This window comes from Bison bison, unplaced genomic scaffold (assembly GCF_000754665.1).
Source record: "Bison bison bison isolate TAMUID 2011002044 unplaced genomic scaffold, Bison_UMD1.0 scf7180017864068, whole genome shotgun sequence".
Lineage (NCBI taxonomy): Eukaryota > Metazoa > Chordata > Mammalia > Artiodactyla > Bovidae > Bison > Bison bison.
In genome coordinates this window covers 3,138,716-3,158,416 of record NW_011494640.1, presented here as the reverse complement: position 1 = coordinate 3,158,416, position 19,701 = coordinate 3,138,716, and the positions used below count along the sequence as shown (strand labels likewise).

The following is a 19,701-nucleotide window of genomic DNA, read 5'->3' as shown; positions in this document are numbered from 1 at the left end:
GCCAGCCTGCGACTCTAGCCCTCCCGGCGCCAGGGAGGTGCCCTGCGCCTCCCCCGCCTCGTCGGGGACCCTGCCTGCCCCTCACTCCCCCGACAGCCGTTGCGTCACCCTCGGCGTGCCCAACGCTTCCGTTGTGTCCCCGCACGCCCCCACCCCCGCTTCGGTCCTCCGGGGACGGCGCTTTCCCGGGGATGGACGGTCCGCTTAGGGACAGGGCTGCTGGCATCTGCTCTACTTTCTGGGTAGGCGACTGCCTATCTTGGAGGGCCTGCGACTTCGGTGGAGAGTTTTGTTTTTAATCTAGTCTCACGAGGCTTTTAATTGGATGGAAAGGGACAAGCTGTTCTGTGTCCTCCTCTCTTCCATTTTTAGAAGAGCGTTTTCTCTCCTTCCCATGCCAAATGAAGGCATATTGTATTGTGTGGGCTCTTTACATTAAAAATAGAGACCTGTGAGATTCCGTCGTTAAATTGAAGTCCACAGGGAGGGAAATAATCTGCCCAAGGTCAGGTTGCCAACTAACGGTGACCCTGCAGTGATGAGAACTCCTAGTCGGCGACTGCTATATTGCTGGATACCAGTTTGTGCCGGTGATACTCCACCGTCACAGTCCTCACCCTCCCTCCCCCAAGGCCGCTTTTGAGACCTGAACAGATTTCACTGACACAGTTTCAGTTCTAATCAACTTTCCTTTCCTTCCTGCTCCATACCTAGAATGTTCACCTTGTTGCCTTGCTGTCTACAGAGACACAGTTTTCTATTCCTTTTCCTGTTTAACAAATCAGTGACAGCTCTCCCCCTTAGATCTCCCATTCCAGATCTTTAATCCCTTTCCATTAGCATATTGGACCCGGAGGATCCCTTGTTGTGAAATAAGCTACCGACCTAAATCCACCATATGTCCCCAATTTTTCTAGGACAACCCCAATTTAAAATATTCCATCCCATTGTCTTATCAGCCAAGTGTCTCAATTTTTGGTTTAGAAAATAGTGTCATTTTAACCGTATCAGGCCCTGCTGTCCTGGCCTTTTCCAGCTATTTGACTCTGGGGCATAACTGGGTAATCCAATTACCATTCACCTGGGATTTTTTTTTTTTATTCCTCACCCCCACCCCCAGTCAACCCAAACGTTGGAACTGCTAGGATTTCTAGATGAGTCTGGAAATTGCAGGCTAATGAGGCAGGGAAATTCCTTCTTGCTCCTATATGTCTGCCCCTGCCCTCCCCAGTTTTTATTCTGTGTACAGGGCCTCAGACCTGTGGCAGTGTCTGTTGATTTAGGGCTTAAGTTGAGGTCACATGGGATGTAGGGCTTAATAGCATTTTGACTTTAGAAGAGAAAGAAACTTACTGTGTTGGTTACAGGGCAAGAGGTTCTATCTCGTATCTTAAGATACCTGCACAGCTAAGTAGTTTTGGTTCCTCTCAGATTTCACACACCTTGTTTGCCCTCCTGACCCATGCGAAGCATTGTCCTAGGCACTGTGGAGAATACAAAAGTGGTTTTCCCCGCTTCACCCTCAACATCTGGATCTGTGTGTGGAAATAACCACACTTTTGAATCAGCTGATGCCTGTGTGTTTCCCACTGTTTCTGTCCCTGAGTTCCAGTCCCTGCCAGACGGGAACCAGAGCTTCTGGCTCGGCTCCTTTACAAGGGCTGGCTTCTTTCACAGAGGGCCCAGCAGATGGGCAGTGGTGCTCGTGCGGCACCTGCCCTTTCCAGGCACTCACCATGGGAGCTCTGCCCCTCAGCCCACCCAGGATCTGTTTCCAGGCTTGTGCATACACATTGGGAAGAAGAGATGCCTTTTTTTCCCTCTCCAGCATTAATCTCAAGTCCATTTTCTGTTGTTCTTGAGCTGCTTTTTCAGTTGTCGAACTGCATTTTTGTGAGCCATAGCTCCTGTTTTCATCACCTTCCCCCCCACCCCCAACCGCCGCCTTTTTAAGCTGTTGTTGTATTGCTAGGTGGCACATAGATACTTAATGAATATTCGTATTTTTCATGGCCTCCTAGCCCCGTCCACTTCTCTGCCAGGTCCTGGCTTAATTTCTAACTTGCCTTTGTCAGGTGCACTCAAGATATTATTTCCACTGCCCTCAAATTGAGGAGGAATCTCCAGCTCTTCTTCCTTCTGTGCCAGTAATGATTCTCCTGGCTGTGGGCCTCTTCAGCCCTTGTTGCTCTGCATTGCAGTGGAGCAGAACCTCTTGGGAAGGTGTCTTATGCTTCTCCAGATATCCCTCCTCTGACACTGACTTTCTAGTCTAAACTGGTGACCCTGAGACTTCTCTTCCTGTCCCAGAGGCCCCTTCCCCCATCTCTGACCCTGTGCCTGTGCCTTGCTCTGGCTCAGCCCCAGAATCCACTCTTTTCAAACCACATCCTTTTTCCTGCCTTACTCATTTCCTGTCTCAGATACTTTGGATCCCTTGGATCTTTCAGTGGGGGAGAGAATAAGGGGAATAAATAGATAGATGATTTTATGAAACTGAACTGTTCGTGCGTCTGGTCTTGCATGCTCTTCGGCGTCCCCTCTGTAGGTTTTCTTGTTTTAGGGGAAAGAAAACACTTACTCAGAATTAAGATCCTTTCCCTGAGTTTGTGAATGTCTTTTTGTCTCAGTTTTTTCCTGTTGTGATTAAGTCTCTGTCCTCCTCTGGGCTGTGGGCCTCTCTCTAGGCATTCAGTAACTTATTTGCTGAATAAAGTTCACCCCTTTCCTGTCAAACTCCTTCCCTTTCAGTTCACATTGATAGGTAGGTAAGCCAACATAAAGTTTAAATTGAAAAACTAGAGAATAGGATAGTGGTTCCAGTTCTAGTAAGGCTGTTCCATGGAAGTGTGACATTCACAGGGAGTTTTTACCTCCTCTTGGTTAGTCCCAGATTATATTATTAAAGTTCTTCCAGCTGTGCAGTGCCATTTACTCTCCAGGAAGATTTGATTCCCTCCTGGAAAAGATTCTCTGAAAAGCTACATCACATCTACTAGAAATAAGAATAAGGAAGCAAGACGCCTTCAGAAAAGCATAGTTTCTCTTTTATTCCCTTTCTTTGGTGCCAGTTTTTGCAACTGGAAGATGAAGATGATGATTTTCTGTGGTCAGGAGGAATCTCACAAAAGTGATTGTAGAGATGCTTGGGTGTTTTCCACTCCCTGGAGAAAGAGTGAGGACTAGCTGCCTTACGCAATCTGCTCCCCTGAGGGCTTTTGCCAGTAACAAAAATGACTCTGCAGTGCCTTACTAGCACCTGTCTGATGGAAATGAAAGCTGGGACTAACCCCTCAAGGTAGAGTGATGAACATATACAGATTTATGTTTTCAGTGTTTTTATGGCCTGCTTTAAACTGCAGTGTGAGTCACCAGTTTAAAAGACTCTGTTTGAATATGTGTTCTGTTAAAAATGTTTCAAGTGGGCCTGTTTAAGATAACTTGAAATACTTACCACAGTTCAAGTAGATGCAGGTTTCATTTTAAGCATTGACTTACTTAAAAATTTCAGCTTGAATTTAGTTACATCAGAACACAGATATACTTGTTTAAAAAAAAAAAAACTCAGAGACAAACCATCTTTAATTCAACTTTATGACATTTTGGGAATTGTTAGGAAAAGAATCAGCCATTTGTTTATCCAAGACAACAGTCTTACAGACTCAGGGCTTTTTCCCCATTAGTTACGAAAGTAGAATTGACATGAATTAAAAAATGTTTTTTTTTATAGTTAATCCAGTTATATTATTAAGAATGATTAGTTTTTGAAGATATATACTAAAAAATAGCATATGATTTAAATAATAAATTGTTACTGTGTGATTCATTGTAAAATCATCTAGGCCAGCATACTTAATGGTTTTTTCTTTTTCCTTCCCCTTCCAAATTATTTATAGTTAGTGAAAAGGGATGTGTTTTCCTATACTTTAAATTTCCAAATGATTTTTTTTTTTTAGTTCAATCCAAAAGAAAACATTCTTTCTACATCTGCCAAAGAAGTGATTGCTGTTAAACAGGGATTGCCAGTATTCTAAGATAAATCCAGATGTTGAAGAGAGTCCCAGTCTGCCATTGGGCTTTCTTTAAAGCAGAAACCTGTGTCTTGGATGATTTTATTCTTAGCAGTGAAATTTGTCATAGCTTCTCTTAAGAAAAATGGCTTTTAGATGCCATGTCATAACCGACTCTTCTCCAGTAGATTAGGAGGAGCAGGCCTGATGCTGAATATTGGAACTTTTGGCAAGAAAATGAGAGTTCATGACTGCTAGGAGTTATTTTTAAAGCCCTAGTTGCATGGCTATTATGTCTCAAATACAGTATAATTATCCCTAGTTACTGATATCTTTAGCATATTTGAAACCGTCCATATGTGGCCTAAATCCGCACTGCTATATTAAGACATTTTTAAACAGCCCAAGCAAATGACACTGAATTAAAATTAATGTGAGCCAAATACTATTTTTTTTTTTTTAAATCAATTAAGTCCACATTTCTAGGCCTCCAGTATTAATCTCTTCTGTCAGCTTATTGGTAGCAAAGTAGGGTGATTGAAAATTTAGATGATGGTTATAAAAGGGAGAGGGCAGTGTTTTCTAAGAACAGAAATGATCAAGAAGATTGATTTGCAAGATAATAATCTATCCCATTATATAGACAAGGACAACCAAGGTTGGATTTCTCTAGTGCATTCTCTCTCTCTCTCTCTCTCTCTCTCTCTCTCTCACCCATTTCTCTAAAAATATTGTTGCTTCTGCAGCTGGTAGACAAAAGAGTCATATCCAGCAACATGGTGGCCTTTCCTTGTTATCAGCCTGAAAATAGAGAATTTTCTAAACATTTGTGGTGGTTTTTTTAACTGTTACAAATCCATCTTCCATGATTTTATCTTCAACTTTTTAAAGTAATTTCTTTTCACAGGCTAAACCACCTCCTGGCATTATAAGAACCACTGGGGAAAAGTGGTTCTTCTTTGGCTCCTAAATTCTTTGCTGGTTTCTGGGGTTCCTTTGATACCCTGAAACTCTATGAAATAAATGCATAGGAAGGAAATCTGGCACTTCTCATGTCCTTTGAATTAATGACTGTTGAAGGTGAATTGAGATGTGTGATCTGCCTTCAACAGCAGGTATATTTCCCTAGTGTTGCAGTTCATTGTCAAAGCGGAAGTATGATTTCCTGAAGCCTGAACTCAGGAGTGCCGGGACAGGACGCTGAGTAGGCCACCGCATCTGAGGAACATGAGTGATAACCTGAGTTTGGGCCAGTGAAAGAACAGCTGTGCTCTGGAGCCGCAAGAGGCCAGGCCCAGTGCACTGAGCCTGGGGCGGCTTCCTGGTCTCTTGAGTCTCAGTGATGGGAGCCCTCCAATGGTAAGTCAGGCCTCTTGCACTGCATTGTAACTGCAGTATCACGTTTAATCCTTGCCACAGCCATATGAGACAAAGATAAGCATCCCATTTTACAGATGAGGAAACTGAGGCCTTCAGTAACTTGCCTGGGATAATCTAAGATTTAAGCTTAGGGTCTTTCTGATCCCAAGTGTTAACTGCTGTTTAACAGCTTCCAGATGTAATCAGTGCCAACCAAGCATTTTACATGTATAAACTCTGCTATTCACTGTCAACCTGCAAGACAGGCAGCATGATGGTCATTTATATAGATGGAGACACAAACACAGCAGGTACCAAGTGCTTGAAGCTGCCCAGGTGATCAAAGATGGAACCAGAGTGAACCCAGGTCTGCCCAGAGCCGGTGCCCTTTCCACTCTGCCATTTTTCCTGTCGTCTCCAGTGATTCTGATGTCCCTAGCAGAGGGCCTCTCATGTCCGTTCCACACCTTTTGCCTTGTGAAATCGCAGCATCTGCTAGAGAACTCTGACATCAGGGTATCTGGGAGCCCTCCCTGGGCACTGGAAAGGAGGACTGGCTCCAGTAAGTGGAGCTCTTGTTGAGAACTCCCCCTGGCTCCCTGCAGCCGGAGGTAGTCATCGCACGGTGCTCCTTGGCCTGAGCTGGGCAGCAGTGTTGCAGCTGTGTGGAAATCCCCGCTGAGTCCCGGCCCGAACTGAGCGGGGGCAGCTGGCTGTTCACTCCATTGATTCCTTCCTCCAGAGCTGGGGGTGGCCGCTTGGAAAACATTCAGCTGTTTACAATTCAGCTTATGTCCACTGTAGCTGGGGCCTATGGGTGAGTCAGAAGGGCTGTGCGCTCCGCCTGTGTCCAAAGAGACAGGCGGAAAGTCAGCTGTATGGTAATGGCTGCAAGGGAGGAGGATCCCTCCTACCAGGCTTGATGCTTAAGATCCAGGAAGCCCGTCTGCTCTCGAATCCTCTTAACCCAGACTTAACAAGGTCACTCCGCAGTGACACGGAGGCCCGTCTGAGGCCACCTGGTCCAGCTTCCCTGGCGTTGTGCCAGCCAGCTCTCCGCAGAGCGGGCCAAAGCGATCTTCCTGTCACAGTCCTTTCTTCCCTTCTCGGGAGAGGCTCCCAAGAGCAAAGGTGCTCTGAGGGCAGGATGGTGACAGCACCTCTGAGAAAAGGCCACAGCCTTTTGTGTGTCTGACATCTCGGTCCTTAGCAGAATTGCACAAGCTAAAAACATCTGGCCTTGGTGCCGCCTACCTTCTGGGTTCTCAGGGGAACCCAGGATGGGAAGCGAAGTACAATTTTCCCACCTCTAAGAGCTCCTTTTATGCATGGTTTAGTGGGTGGTGGTGGTGTTTATTTGCTAAATCACATCCGACTCTTTGCAACCCCAAGGATCGTAGCCCACCAGGCTCCTCTGTCCATGGGATTTCCCAGGCAAGAATACTGGAGCGGGATACCATTTTCTTCTCCAGGGGATCTTCCCAACCCAGGGATCAAACCGGGTCTCCTGCATTGGCAGGTGGTTTTCTTTGCCCCTGAGCCACCAGGGAAGCCCGTTTTAGAATGTAGTCTCTTCATTTAGGTGGCACACACTCTTGCCTTCATTCTGAAATGTAGACTTAATTACGCACCCTTTTTCTCCTCTGGAAAATTAAGATGTTAGACCCAGGACCCTCCTAACCCCAGTCCACAGAGGACTAGTGCCCCTGATCCAAAATATCCACTCTTCATCCCCCATGCCTCTTTCCAGACCTTCTGTCCCTAACTGGGGAGGAAAGCGCTCTGCTTCTCTAAATGATTCACAGCCAGGTGTGAATGACTGCAAGTGTATATTTGCATTTTAAAGCAGGTTGTTAACCAAATGCATCTCTAGTTGACTACTCTGTCAGGGTCCCAGGATGGAGCCACGATTCCTCTTTCCCTCTCTCTTCCCCCTCCCCCCTCTCCCCACTAACAGATTGGTACTTAACGAGATTTTGTACCTCCCTCACTTTCGGAGCGGCACTGATGTCTTTAGGGGCCCAACTATAATGAGATTGTAAAGGGTGGCCACAGCCTTTGCTGAGGGCTCATGGGCCCTCAGCTTGCCGCCCCATGTTAGCGCCCGGTGTGCCTGGTCTGCATCAGCTGCTCTCCCCCTGGGATGTGGCTTCCCTGGGTGGCCCTTTGCAGGCGCTCCGCTCAGGGTCTCTCTAGAGCAGGCAGTTGCTGAGGAGCCCTGCTGTCACCCCTCCTGCCCATGGGACTGGCCTGCCAAGCTGAGGCCCAGTGAGCAGGACTTCACAGCCAGGGGCCTGGAGAGAACGCTCTGTGTTGTGTAAGCGACCTTGTTTTGCCATTTGCTGAGCAGAATTTGCTGCAGGAAATGATCCGTGTTATCACCTACTATGCCTCCTTGAATCCTCTATTAACTTCATTAGCTTTGTCTTACTCCTGCTGCTGCCAGGCACGTGTAGTTAGAAGTCTTGAAAATTAAAATACTTCTTTTTCCTCATGTCTGTAGAAAGTGTAAATGGCCACTGGCCAAGCTGAGGGGTGTAGGGAGAGGTCCTGCTTGCTTTTCATCTCCTCTGAAGTCAGGTCTTCAAGGCTGCTTATTTTCGGGGCAAATAGACTTGGTCAGGTCATCTGAAACACCCACAATAAATGTTAGTACTGAACCGTATTTTAGCGTAACTGATGATTTTTGCCGTATCTGTGTTTATAAAGAGCACCATCTGCTGCTGCTGCTGCTGCTGCTGCTGCTAAGTCGCTTCAGTTGTGTCCGACTCTGTGCGACCCCATAGACGGCAGCCCACCAGGCTCCTCCGTCCATGGGATTTTCCAGGCAAGAGTACTGGAATAGGGTGCCATTTCCTTCTCCAAAAGAGCACCATAACTGGTTCCAAAGTGGCCCAGATGGAACCTAGCTAGGGCCAGCCCGACCTCTGTCTTCGTGGGCAGGAGAGCTCAGCCTCTCTGGACACCTACCTCCTGGCCCTGGGGGCAAGGCTGTTTGTATAGGCGCCTCTGGCCTCTGCTTCTGGAGGACATCATTCCTTTCTGAATGCCTGGAGCCAGCGTCAGTGTTTCACAGCGGGCCAGGGAACCCAGAGCTGCAGTCTTTGGAGCTGATTTAATGCGAAATTTCCCATCCACTAAGGAAATCCCCGCTCTAACAAGAATAAATGGGCTGAGAAGTAGCTTTTATTCTTCTTCAGAGCCAGGTAGCCAGAAATGCCATTCTTGTAGGCAGGCACCAGCCCACCTGCTCTGTCTCAGTCATTATCGCCTCAGAAAGTGACTTGCCAATCTCAACTGGTGGTTGCTGTTGGAAGACTAGGGAGAACAAAACTGTGGTCAACCGTGAAGATGGAGACCACAGTTTCCACACGCTGTGGTTCAGCACCTATTAAATGGCTGTCATGTGTTGGTCACTGGGTTAGCCCTGAAGATACAGACAAGACCTGGACAGCCCTGCCTAAATAGGGCCCCTGCTTTGCCTAGCAGAGAAGACTGGCCCTGAGCAGATAATTTCACAATTGGGGCCCAGGGAGTGGGGAGGGGATTCGCCCTTCCTGTTTTAATCCAGTCCCTATAAGGACTGTTTCTGCCAGAGCCTGAGAGCAGATTGAGACGCAGCCTACAGGTTGAGGCCTGTGTTATGTAACAACGCCCCCAGAACACATTGCTTTGTTCATTCTCATCCGAATACTTGGCCCTTTGTGGTCAGCTTCAATCAAATGCTAGATTCTACCTCTCCCTTCCCCCGCCCCCACTGGAGCTTGGTTTTATTTCCTTATGCAGCTTCTCCTTCTCAGGGTGTCCTGGCCTCTGCCTTGCAGACCCAGGTACCTCACTCTGTATAAAGGCATTTGAGACCTCTGAGAATCCCAGCAGCACTTACAGTCTTGGGACCAGTCAAGGGAACTGAGTAAGGAAGAATTCCAAAGATAGAGGACTTCTTTGTCTCTCTCTCATCTGGCCTCAGGGCCAGCAGGGCAGGTTGTTGCACGTTTAAGCTGCTTTCCCTTAAGCAAGCCGCAGAGCAGTCTGGGAGAGCGGGAAGCAGATTAAATTAATCTCAGAGTGCTGAGCTTGGCAGGGGGTGAGATCGTGTATGGTCATTCTAGAAATAGCCCAAACTCCTTTGTTACTAGAGCAGATGATGAGGGTTTGCCTGCAAGATGACTGCAAAACAGAATCGTTGCAAACCTCTGTACAAGTTGTAAAGCACTCTCCTGCCCGTCCCTGGGACTCTTGTCTGTCCTGCAACCAGCCAGAGTTATAACGGAGAGTGATCGTTCTAAGGATGTAGTGAAAGGGCTTATTAGTTTGTTCTCTTGCTTAATAAGATCCCTTTTTTTTAGAACTTAAATTCAAAACAGGTCTTTTTCCAGAGTTAAGCATTGGCCCTGTAGCCCCTGGGCTGGTGAATATCTCTGTTTGCTACTGTATTTGGCATAAGGAAAGAATCTGCCCTCAGGAACCACCACCTCTTTGCAGTGTACATTTATCAGTAGGGTAGAGGGGCCAAAAAGAAGAGTCCAACAAGGTTGGAGAAATCTCAGGGAGATAAGGTATCAGCACCCATTTGGTGATAAATATCAGTGAAAAGTGGCAGGCGGGCATGATCCCAGAATGAAGAGGAAAACGGATCAATTCCAAGGAAGTGCTGTGAAGTGAAGTCGCTCAGTCGTGTCCGACTCTTTGCGACCCCATGGACTGTAGCCCACCAGGCTCCTCCATCCATGGAATTTTCCAGGCAAGAGTACTGGTGTGGTTGCCATTTCCTTCTTCAGGGGATCTTCCTGACCCAGGGATTGAACCCAGGTCTCCCGCATTGCAGGCAGACGCTTTACCATCTGAGCCACCAGGGAAGCCCCAGAAGTGCTGTGAACTAAAACAAGGGAGTCACTCATTGCCCATCTGTGCTCTCCAAAACAAAATTCTTACAAACTGGATCTCTTAGATCAATACTTGATGTGATATGTTAGGGTTGACTACCTGACTTTAAAAAATGCTGACAGAGATGACAGAGGGTGATGAACTTGCAGCCTTTCAGATAAGAAGTAGTTGAAGGAGCAGAGGGAGTGTGGCCTGGAGGAGAAAATATGTACTGGGGTCGTGAGTGCCACCCTTCATGACACCAAGGGCATTTCTTGAGTGTTTCCCAGTGTGGTCACACTGCACTGCTATTCATCGTCTCACTTAGCCCTCGTAGCAGGGCTATAGAGTTGTCGTCTTATCATCTATATTTTCTAGCTGGAGAAACCGAGGCTCATAGACAGATAAGGACATGCTGCTAATCCTTGAGTGATAGAGACCAGTCTCTAAGCCAAGTCTAAGGCTGTGTTTTTACCCATTGTGCAAGTATGATTGGCTTTGTTCTGTGTGGTCTTAAGGAATAGAACCAGGATAAGTAGATAGAAATTAACAGATGGATTTTTGGCTCATTGTAAGGAAGAACTTCTTGAACTGTCCAAGTTGGGGACAAACTACTTCAGAGGTAGTGAGTTCCTTTGTCATTAGAGGTGTTCAAGCAAATGCCAGAAAATCACTAAGTGGGGCTGTTACCGAGAAAGGTCAAGCACTGGTAAGGGCTTGAACCTAGGGAATATTCATCTAGGCTCTAATTGGAAGGAAATAGCTGCCGTGTAAAAACAGGATTTTAATTTAAATACTAAGCTTTCTATCTTAACATTTACTCATTTTTAAAAATACGTATTTGTTTTTTCACATATTTAAAATTTAAAAGCAAAGAAACTTAATTGATTGCATAGTTAACTCAGTCCTCCTAGTTATTCATGGATTGTTAAGGAAAGATTTTCTTTTCACTTCCTAAACACCTTTACAATTTAGAAACACTGAATTGAAAGTAGAAAATTTCCATCCCTATAGAAAAGTCAAAACTGTCCAAAAATTTTTTTTCAAAGGAGACTATAAACATTGAAATGAATTTTTCTTAACTTGGTGGTATGACTATCTCTCCAAAGAATTATTTTAAAATCTCATTAATCACATCTCTCAGGTAACTCCTGCTCAGCTCTGAAGTTCATTACAGCTGAATTATAGAAGTCTGAGTACTGAAGATGTATGTCATGGTTAACTTTTTTTTAACAAAAAAGATTTATCCTGGTTTATTGTGCGCTAGGACTACTAGTAAGAAAGCCAGTTATAAACCTTTCCTAAAATGAGTTTACTTTGATTCCTCCATCCTATATAATTAGGCCTTGTAAATTCCTCCTCTGTGGTGGATTTTGGATCTTTAACATGAAATAAGAGCATCTTCCTATAAATTTTGTGCAAAAATTGCTTTAATAATTATACTGAAATCGTTTTCCAAAGTGTGTACACATATACACACTGAGTTATGCTTACTGGCAGTAGGCTTGTTGCAATAAAGAAATGGCTTTTTCTTTCTTTCTCTTTTTTTCTTTTTTAGGAAGTTCCAGTTTAAAAGCAGCCTCAGCTCACACAGTTGGTGGTGGTAGACAATGGCCCTGGGAAGGGGTGGGAAGAGAGTTACAAAAGTGAGGAGATAAAAGTTGTTTCTCACAGTGAAGCAGCTCATGAGAGGTACTGTTTGAAGTGGAGATGAGGAGGTCCCTCATGCGGTTCCGCGGAGGCTCCCCTCACACTCTTTGGAGCTCTCTGTCAGGCCTTTCAGAGCAAGGCTGGCAGGCCTATGGGGAGAACTTAGGCAGCGCTGTCCATGGAGGAAGGAGACTGTGGTCGGCCAAGGATCAGATTGAGTGTGAAGCTGAGAACTGGATAAGAGGCTTGATTGGAAGCACAGGACCTGCAGAAACAGCATAGATAACCTCATCTCTGCCTGGTGGCTTCCTTGGTGGAGAAATAGAACACACACATATCTTAATGCAGTGATCCCAAGCAGCCAGTCTTTGCATAGGCAGATCTATATTAAAATGTTTACTTGGGGTTCAGTACTTTGACATTTCACAGCATGGTTAAAATTGGACCCTTGCCCGAGGAACTTCATGGAAGGTTCCTTTAATCTGTCTTCCCCCAAACCCATCAAGCCCCAAGCCCTCTACCTAGTTCAGCTTTTTTCATCCTGGTTTTAGATGGTACCTTGAATACACTTTTCTCCCTTGAGCTGAATGTTAACTTGTTTGTCCAGATCAATATTGACCAAGGTCTTCACTCCTCCAAAAGGCAGAATCCTTGTCTGTTTAACCTAGTCGAACTATTCTTAGCGCAGGATAAAAATAAACATGTCTGGTTGTTTAGCTTCATTGTTGTAGAACAGACGAGACTCACACGGTGGTTTGTCCACGAAAACTGCCACTTTGAATGGGTCACGGAGGGAGGGGACTGCCTGGTGTGCATTATTGGGCGAGGTGGAGTCCCTGCTCTCCTTCTGCTGGCCTCGACCTGGTTCTGACCTCATCTGCTTGTGTTCTCCTGCTTTCCTTGCACAGAGACAGGGCAGGGCATTGTTCATGCACTGACCGACCTCAGCAGCCCCGGCATGACCTCAGGGAACGGAAACTCTGCCTCCAGCATCACCGGCACTGCCCCCCAGAATGGTGAGAATAAACCACCACAGGCCATTGTGAAACCCCAAATCCTGACGCATGTTATCGAAGGGTTTGTGATCCAGGAGGGGGCGGAGCCTTTCCCGGTACGGACTACTTCTTTTCCCCTCTTTTTTTTTTTTTTTTTAAATAAGTATACTTTGGATGTGTATTAGAATATTTTTACATTTCCATGTAAATTTTCTAAAAATGTGAAAAGAAATTTGCTCTTTCCTTGCTAATTTCCCCCCAAAGGAATGTCAGAGTCATTTTCTTTGTAGGATTGAGTGTCTTCCTAAGATCCAGAAGGGGTCAGTAATTAAGAATAATTGGCATGACCCCTTCAGTTAGAAGTTTCCACACAGACTCAACTGTGTCCCCACCTGGTGAAGTGGGAACCCCTTGGTTAGAAGGGAGTTCACACTGGGGTGTTGGGTGCAGGATGATGGACTTTGGGAAATGAGACCTCGTTCAGGTTTGAATGCCTCAACTCCCAAATGGCAGCACTTTAGCCAGTTAGCAAACGGAACCTGTATGGAAGAGAATCCTCAAGGTCTATCTGAATGGAAGATAACTGATCAGAGTTCTAGCCTAAAACTTCTTTTCTGGGGACAGAGCCTTGAAAGAGGAGTGAGTGAGAGTAAGGGGCATTTCAGAAAGGGGCATTTCATCAAGTGTCTCAAGCATTATACTGCAGGGAGATACAGAAGCAGCAAGAAAGTGGCTCATTAAACGCAGCACCCAGCACTGGTAGTGCCCGTGTAATTTGGTGAGACAGGTTGCCTGCTCCATAGGTGAGAGGAGCCCAGAGCCAAGTGCACTCCAGCCTCGCTCATGATGAAATTAACTGGTAGAGACACAGCATCTTCATGGGATGCCATCTGTCTTTTGAGCTTTCTTTGGATCCATGAGTGGTTTGAACAGTCAGTCAAAGCCTCTGAGCTTGATTAACTGCGATGGGTGGACTGCCCTTCTGAAATGCCAGAAGACAAAAATGCCTGGGCTGGTTCTCATCTGCTTTCCCTCTGGAGGTCCGTCAAGGCCTGTGGCCCCTTAGCTACAAGGAGCTTTAGCCCTTCACGTCCCCTCCCTCGTTAGACTCGTCCTCCCTTTGGCCTCCTAGAGAAACACCAGAACCAGCTGACCTCACAGTGTAGATGCAGATGGGGTAGCAGCCCCAGTCTCCCTGCTAGAGGTCTGGCCACCAGGCTGCCCGAACAAAAGGCAACAAAGGGAGTAAAGCAAAGTGTGACTGAGCCAGTCCAGGGTTGGCCTTTGAGTGTGGCCCCGCGTCCCCATGTTCCTCTTCTCCTCTGGCTGCCTGTCCCTCTGACTCGGGTAGGGCAGTGGTAAGGGAGAGAACAGAAAGGGATCCAGGAATGGTGGCCAGGACTCTGTGTCACCCATACACTCACACGCAGCCTCAGCCGTGTTCCTGCCCCAGGACATGTGAGGGCTGGGGCCTGGCCCTGGTTCCAGCGATGCCGGAACCTGACCCATGTCTCCACCTGTGCGCCTTAGACAACTGGGAAGAGGAGATATTCTCCTGACCTCTAAACCATCCATCAGTCCTGGGCTGAAGCCATTTTCATCCCTGTCCTTTGGTGGCCAGTGGCATCTTACCTCATGAGCTAAACAGCAAAACAGGCCTTGAGCAGGGTGTGCCTGGATGGTGGTGGGGTGGGGGCTGGCCTCTGTGCCTGGGTGCTTTATACTTGTGATTGTGATGAGGCTGAGAGCAAGCGAGCCTGCCCACCTGACCCTCACGGCCTCCCTGTCGCCTTGTCCTCTAGGTGGGACGCTCGTCCCTGCTGGTGGGGAATCTCAAGAAGAAGTATGCACAGGGGTTCTTGCCTGAGAAACTTCCGCAGCAGGACCATACCACCACCACTGACTCAGAGATGGAGGAGCCCTATCTGCAAGGTAGTGTGCCAGACCCTGGATGCTGGGGCTTTGGTTGGGGTGGAACCGGGACATCAGCAAGGATGGAAGGTCCTTTCCTGCTGTCCACGGAGGGTCTTGGAGCCAGAAATTGTGTGAACATGGCGGTCGACCAAACGTTTCCCCCAGTGCACACTCAGCCCTGTCCCTCGAAAGCGGATAGGAGCCCCTGTCCCCGGGGAAACGTGTGTCCTCCTCTCCAGCCCCGGATCCCCGGGAGTTACTGCTGAGTTATGGGCCAGCCGGCAAGTTGCGGCCTTCCTCCACTGCTTCAGGGGCCTGCTCTAGAGGGGCCAGCGCAGAGGCACACTGGAGCAAGTAAGGGCTGCACTTGCCACAGAAGCCCCTGGCTAAATGGAGGCAGGTGGGGTGCCTGCATGGCTCCCATCTCCTGGGCTCTGATACCCAGGCTGGCAGCCAGCCGGACCCCCCCCACCCCCCGCCCAGGAAGGGTAAAGTGATTGCAAACCAGCAGTGACAGACAGCATTAGCACTTTCCCTCTGGAGGGTCGCCTGCTTTCTTCTAGGGTTGTAAAGAAGGGGCGCTAGCCCTTCCCCACCGTGTTTTGTCTCCTAGCCCCTAAAAGAAGGAACTCTCAGGTGTCCAGGGTACGAAGTCATAAAACAGCAGCAAAAGTGGGTTGGCACTATCCAGGCTGCTGCTGCAGGGCACAGCTGTGGGCACGAGGAACAGGCTGGGCAGAGTGTGAGAGGCCCCAGGTCCTGTGGGGACCACTCACTGTCCACACTTACGAACTTTCATGCTTTCAGAGTCCAAAGAGGAGGGCACTCCCCTCAAACTCAAGTGTGAGCTCTGTGGCCGGGTGGACTTCGCCTACAAGTTCAAGCGTTCCAAGCGCTTCTGTTCCATGGCTTGTGCAAAAAGGTAAGCACGCTCACTCCACTGCTGTGCCCAGCCCCTCCCCTCTCAGGGTTGCACCTTGATGCCCAGCTCCCTATTTCCGTGCCCTGCCTGGAAGCAGTGTCCTGTCACTTGTTCACCAAGAACTCTATGAGCAGGTCCAGGCAAGCAGCGGTAAGCCCACATGGAAGGAAGAGGCATTTAGCTTGTCTGGCCCTCCTCGGCACCCCGGCACCTGGCTTTGGCAGCTCCCATCTCCGTAGGGTTTGCCTAGGCCCCCACTGGAAACGCTGCCCTGAGCCCCTGTACTGACTGCACCTCCCTTGTGAGCTCCTCCCGACTCAGAAGACAGACGCTCACAGCAGGCAGCAGTGCTTACCGTGGGCCTGCCACGCGCAGGTTTCTGTGCTGAGCGTTGATACGCATGGTGTCGTCTCGTCTTCAGAGTAACCCTGTGAGCCAGGATTGCTGTCAGGCCCTCTGTACATGATGGGAAACTGAGGCACAAGAAGTACTTGTGCCTAAAGTCTTTGAGCTGGGGATCTAGACGTCGGACTCATAAGTGCTGTGTGGTCCTTGTGCCAAGGTGGAAGGGGTCTGAGCTCCCAAAAGAAGGGACTCTAGGCCCCCAGGCAGAGGGGCCCTGCGGACCAGTTAGAGTAGGGTTACCCCCAGCCCTCCTTCCCTGGGCTATGCTGGAGGTCCTCCCGGCACCTTTGTGATGCTTTGCCAAGCTGTCCCCCATCAGAACAGGGGACACTAGCTTCTGGGCACAGGTAACATGTGGAGTAGAATAGGGCAGCCCTGGGTTCTTCCCGTGAGCCAGGCAGTTGTGTCAAGCACAAGCTCGTGTAACTGCCAGACCAGTTACAGAAAGTGAGTGGTCTCATCCCCAACTCCAGATGGGAAAACAGAGGCTCAGGGGCTGAGTGACTTGCCCAGATTCACACAGCCAGTCCTGAGTGATGGACTTAGGATTGGAATGAGCAGACAGACTCAGATTTTGCCCCTTGGCTGCTCTTACTCCTCCTGGGGCCTGTGGGCACCCTGCGACTGCCCTGACCTCCCTTGTTCCTCTGACTCTGGCAGGTACAACGTGGGGTGCACCAAACGAGTGGGGCTTTTCCACTCAGACCGGAGCAAGCTGCAGAAGGCGGGAGCCACGACCCACAACCGCCGTCGGGCCAGCAAAGCCAGTCTGCCGACACTTACCAAGGATACCAAGAAGCAGGTGAGAGGCCAGAGGAGCCTGGAGCTCATTCTCTCAAGTCTCCACCGACTCCCCTTCCTAGCACAGCCCTGGGCGCCCACTGTCCTTTCTGCTGTGGCTGTCAGTGCTCCATCATATTCTCATTTCTCCTGATGTGTCAAGTCAAGCCTTCCCCATGTCCCTTCAGAGAGCTCTCATTTAGACCCATGGATGCTCAAGAGGGACCCAGGGTCCCTCTTCCGCGACCTTGCCTCTGCTCACCCTGTTCTCCCAGTCTGCCTCCATCTTTGACTTCTGGGGCTGCACATGAAGACATAGGCTGTCCCAGGTAGCTACGCCTGCCTTACCTGAAGGGCTAGGGGAGAAGAAGCTAACACCCTTCATCTCCCCACCTTTTTGCTTCTCTGTGCATCAGAGCACTGAATCCTTAAAGGTCTCTATCAAAAACGAGGTGTTCTGTTCATTAAGTATGTTTCAGCACCAGCTATATGCCGGCAACTGTTAGGCACTAAAGCTCTGAATTGTGCTGTAAGAACTCACAGCCTAGTGTGATGCTTTAGACCATGTGTTTTGCTGTTTATTGTTATTGTTCTGGTCTTAAACCTCTTTAAGAATCTGATGAAAGCTATAGTAAAAAACGGACACATAAGGAAATCTACATGCTCTTTCAGGTGGTGCACAGACCAGTCCCCAAAACCCGTACAGCCCTGGTTAAAAACCCACATTTACGAGAAAGAATAGACCTGTAATGAGATTACTGCAGTGTGGGGTGGTACGTGCACCAGTAGTAGGACTCTCTGCTTAGGATCAGAGAAAGGACGTTGCAAAAGATACTTTTTGATCTAGAGTTCAAAGGTACGTAGCAGCCAGCCAGATAGAACGGGGAGACTATACCTGCTTTTGCCCAGCACTCTTGTAGAGGCGGTTTACTCCCCCATCCTGAGGAAAACTGTTTCTGCTCCCAGCCAACAGGCACTGTACCCCTTTCAGTTACCGCTGCCCTGCAGCTAACACACAGCCAGGAGGACTCCAGCCGTTGCTCAGATAACTCAAGCTACGAGGAACCCTTGTCCCCCATCTCAGCCAGCTCGTCCACCTCCCGCCGGCGACAAGGCCCGCGGGACCTGGAGCTCCCTGACGTGCACATGCGGGACCTGGTGGGCATGGGACACCACTTCCTGCCAAGTGAGCCCACCAAGTGGAACGTGGACGATGTCTACGAGTTCATCCGCTCTCTGCCAGGTAAGGCCCTGGGAGTTCCATGCCTGCCTGGAGTAGCAAAGAATGAGAGGGCGTGAGAGACCTCACCTCCTACCCCCAGGAGAGACCACAGGTTCAGTGAGAGATGCAGGTTCAGGAACAGGGGGCAGGGATAAGCGTGAGGAGATTACTGCCCATGAGAGCTTACCTTCTAGCACAGAGCCCTGACTGGTGTCCTGTGGCCGGACGCCAACATATCTGTGGGCTCTGCGAGGGGCCTGCGTGGCAGATGATGACGTAACCTACCCTGTGTGTCTCCAGGGCAAGTTGGGAGGGGCGTCAGGTGGGAATGAAGGAAAACTGTCAAGGAGAACGTCAGAACACAGGACATGGACACCAAGTGGCAGTGGCCACGCAGGCCTGTGCCTGATGGAGAGGTTGCATCAGGGAGCAGCCTGGACAGAGACGCAGAAGCACGTGAGGGAGCCACAGGCCGCCCGTGACTCTGGGCATGCAGGGTCTCAGGGCGAGGATCTAGAAAGGAAGCTCGAAAGACAGAGCTCGCATCTCCACGGCTGTGCTTGTTGAGGCCCCAAAGCCTTTTCACGGTTTCTCCTGCCAGTCTCACCCGGCCACTGGCCAGGTCAGGTAGTGATGGCAGCCATAAGCCAGTTCATTCAGAGACTAAAGTGGGCTATGGTGGTTGAGAGCGGGCTTCGGACTTAAACAGAACTGGGCTCAAATCTCGGCTCTGCCACTTAACCCAGTGTGTTGGTTATCTATTGCTGCAGCCCCACCGTTTGTCAGCACACAGGTGGTTGGAGTGGGCATTCTTAGGCGGCTGTGGTGTCAGCCAAGGCTGAGGCCATCTGAAGGCTCGAGTGGGGCTGTTGGCTCCATCCTCAGGTGCCTCACTCGTGATTCTCAGGGAGGGGATGGCCGTTGGCAAGAGGCCTCGGTCACCGTCCACACGGGTCTCTTCAGAACACTCATGCTCTGGTATTCTCGTGATGTGGCAGCCAGTTGACCCCCCAGGAGGAGATCTAAGAGCGCAAGGTGGAAGCCACCTGCTGTGCCCTTTATGATCTAGCCTCAGAAATCACATATTGTCACTTCAACAGTATCTTATTGACCACACAGGTCAACCCCATTCATTGTGAAGGCCTCATGAAGGCATGAAAGCAGGGGTTATTGGAGGGAGCTACTTGGAGGCCAGTTAGCATAGTTCACCCCAGTGATTCAGGTTCCCCCCTCATGCAGCACCCCCACCCCCACCCGAGGCCCCACGGGTCTCATCCCATCACAGCAGTGGTTCAGGGTCTTAAGATCTCAGCATCTGACTCAGGTCCAGGCCCAGATGAAATTCGCTGGGTCCAGCTCCTCCAGGGGAGTTCCCCCAGTCTTCACACCTGCGAACGAGGAGGGTCTTCGTTTCCCCTCCACTAACCTAGGAGATGGTGGGACGGGCACAGGGCCATCACGGTAGATGTGCCTCTTGAAGAAGGGAGCACACAAGAGGCCTCAGGAGTCACCAGCCCACACCAGGCGTGTGTGGGCGTTTCCTTGATGACAAGGACGCCAAGCCTGGAGTGGTCCTCC

At 49.1% G+C, this 19,701-nt stretch overlaps 1 protein-coding gene across 3 annotated transcripts in view; it reads left to right on the top strand.

Moving 5' to 3' along the window:
- PHC2 (polyhomeotic homolog 2 (Drosophila)) overlaps positions 1-19,701 on the top strand; it is a 113,898-nt gene that overhangs the window by 90,703 nt on the left and 3,494 nt on the right. For 2 of the 3 annotated variants that reach the window (XM_010836948.1, XM_010836947.1), the window contains 5 exons: positions 12,794-12,996; positions 14,683-14,812; positions 15,602-15,716; positions 16,782-16,923; positions 17,868-18,144. In XM_010836948.1, the coding sequence (XP_010835250.1) occupies positions 12,794-12,996; positions 14,683-14,812; positions 15,602-15,716; positions 16,782-16,923; positions 17,868-18,144 (867 nt within the window). Of the gene's footprint in view, positions 1-11,436; positions 11,928-12,793; positions 12,997-14,682; positions 14,813-15,601; positions 15,717-16,781; positions 16,924-17,867; positions 18,145-19,701 lie in introns of those variants that run through there. The other variant, XM_010836949.1, reaches the window with a different exon arrangement.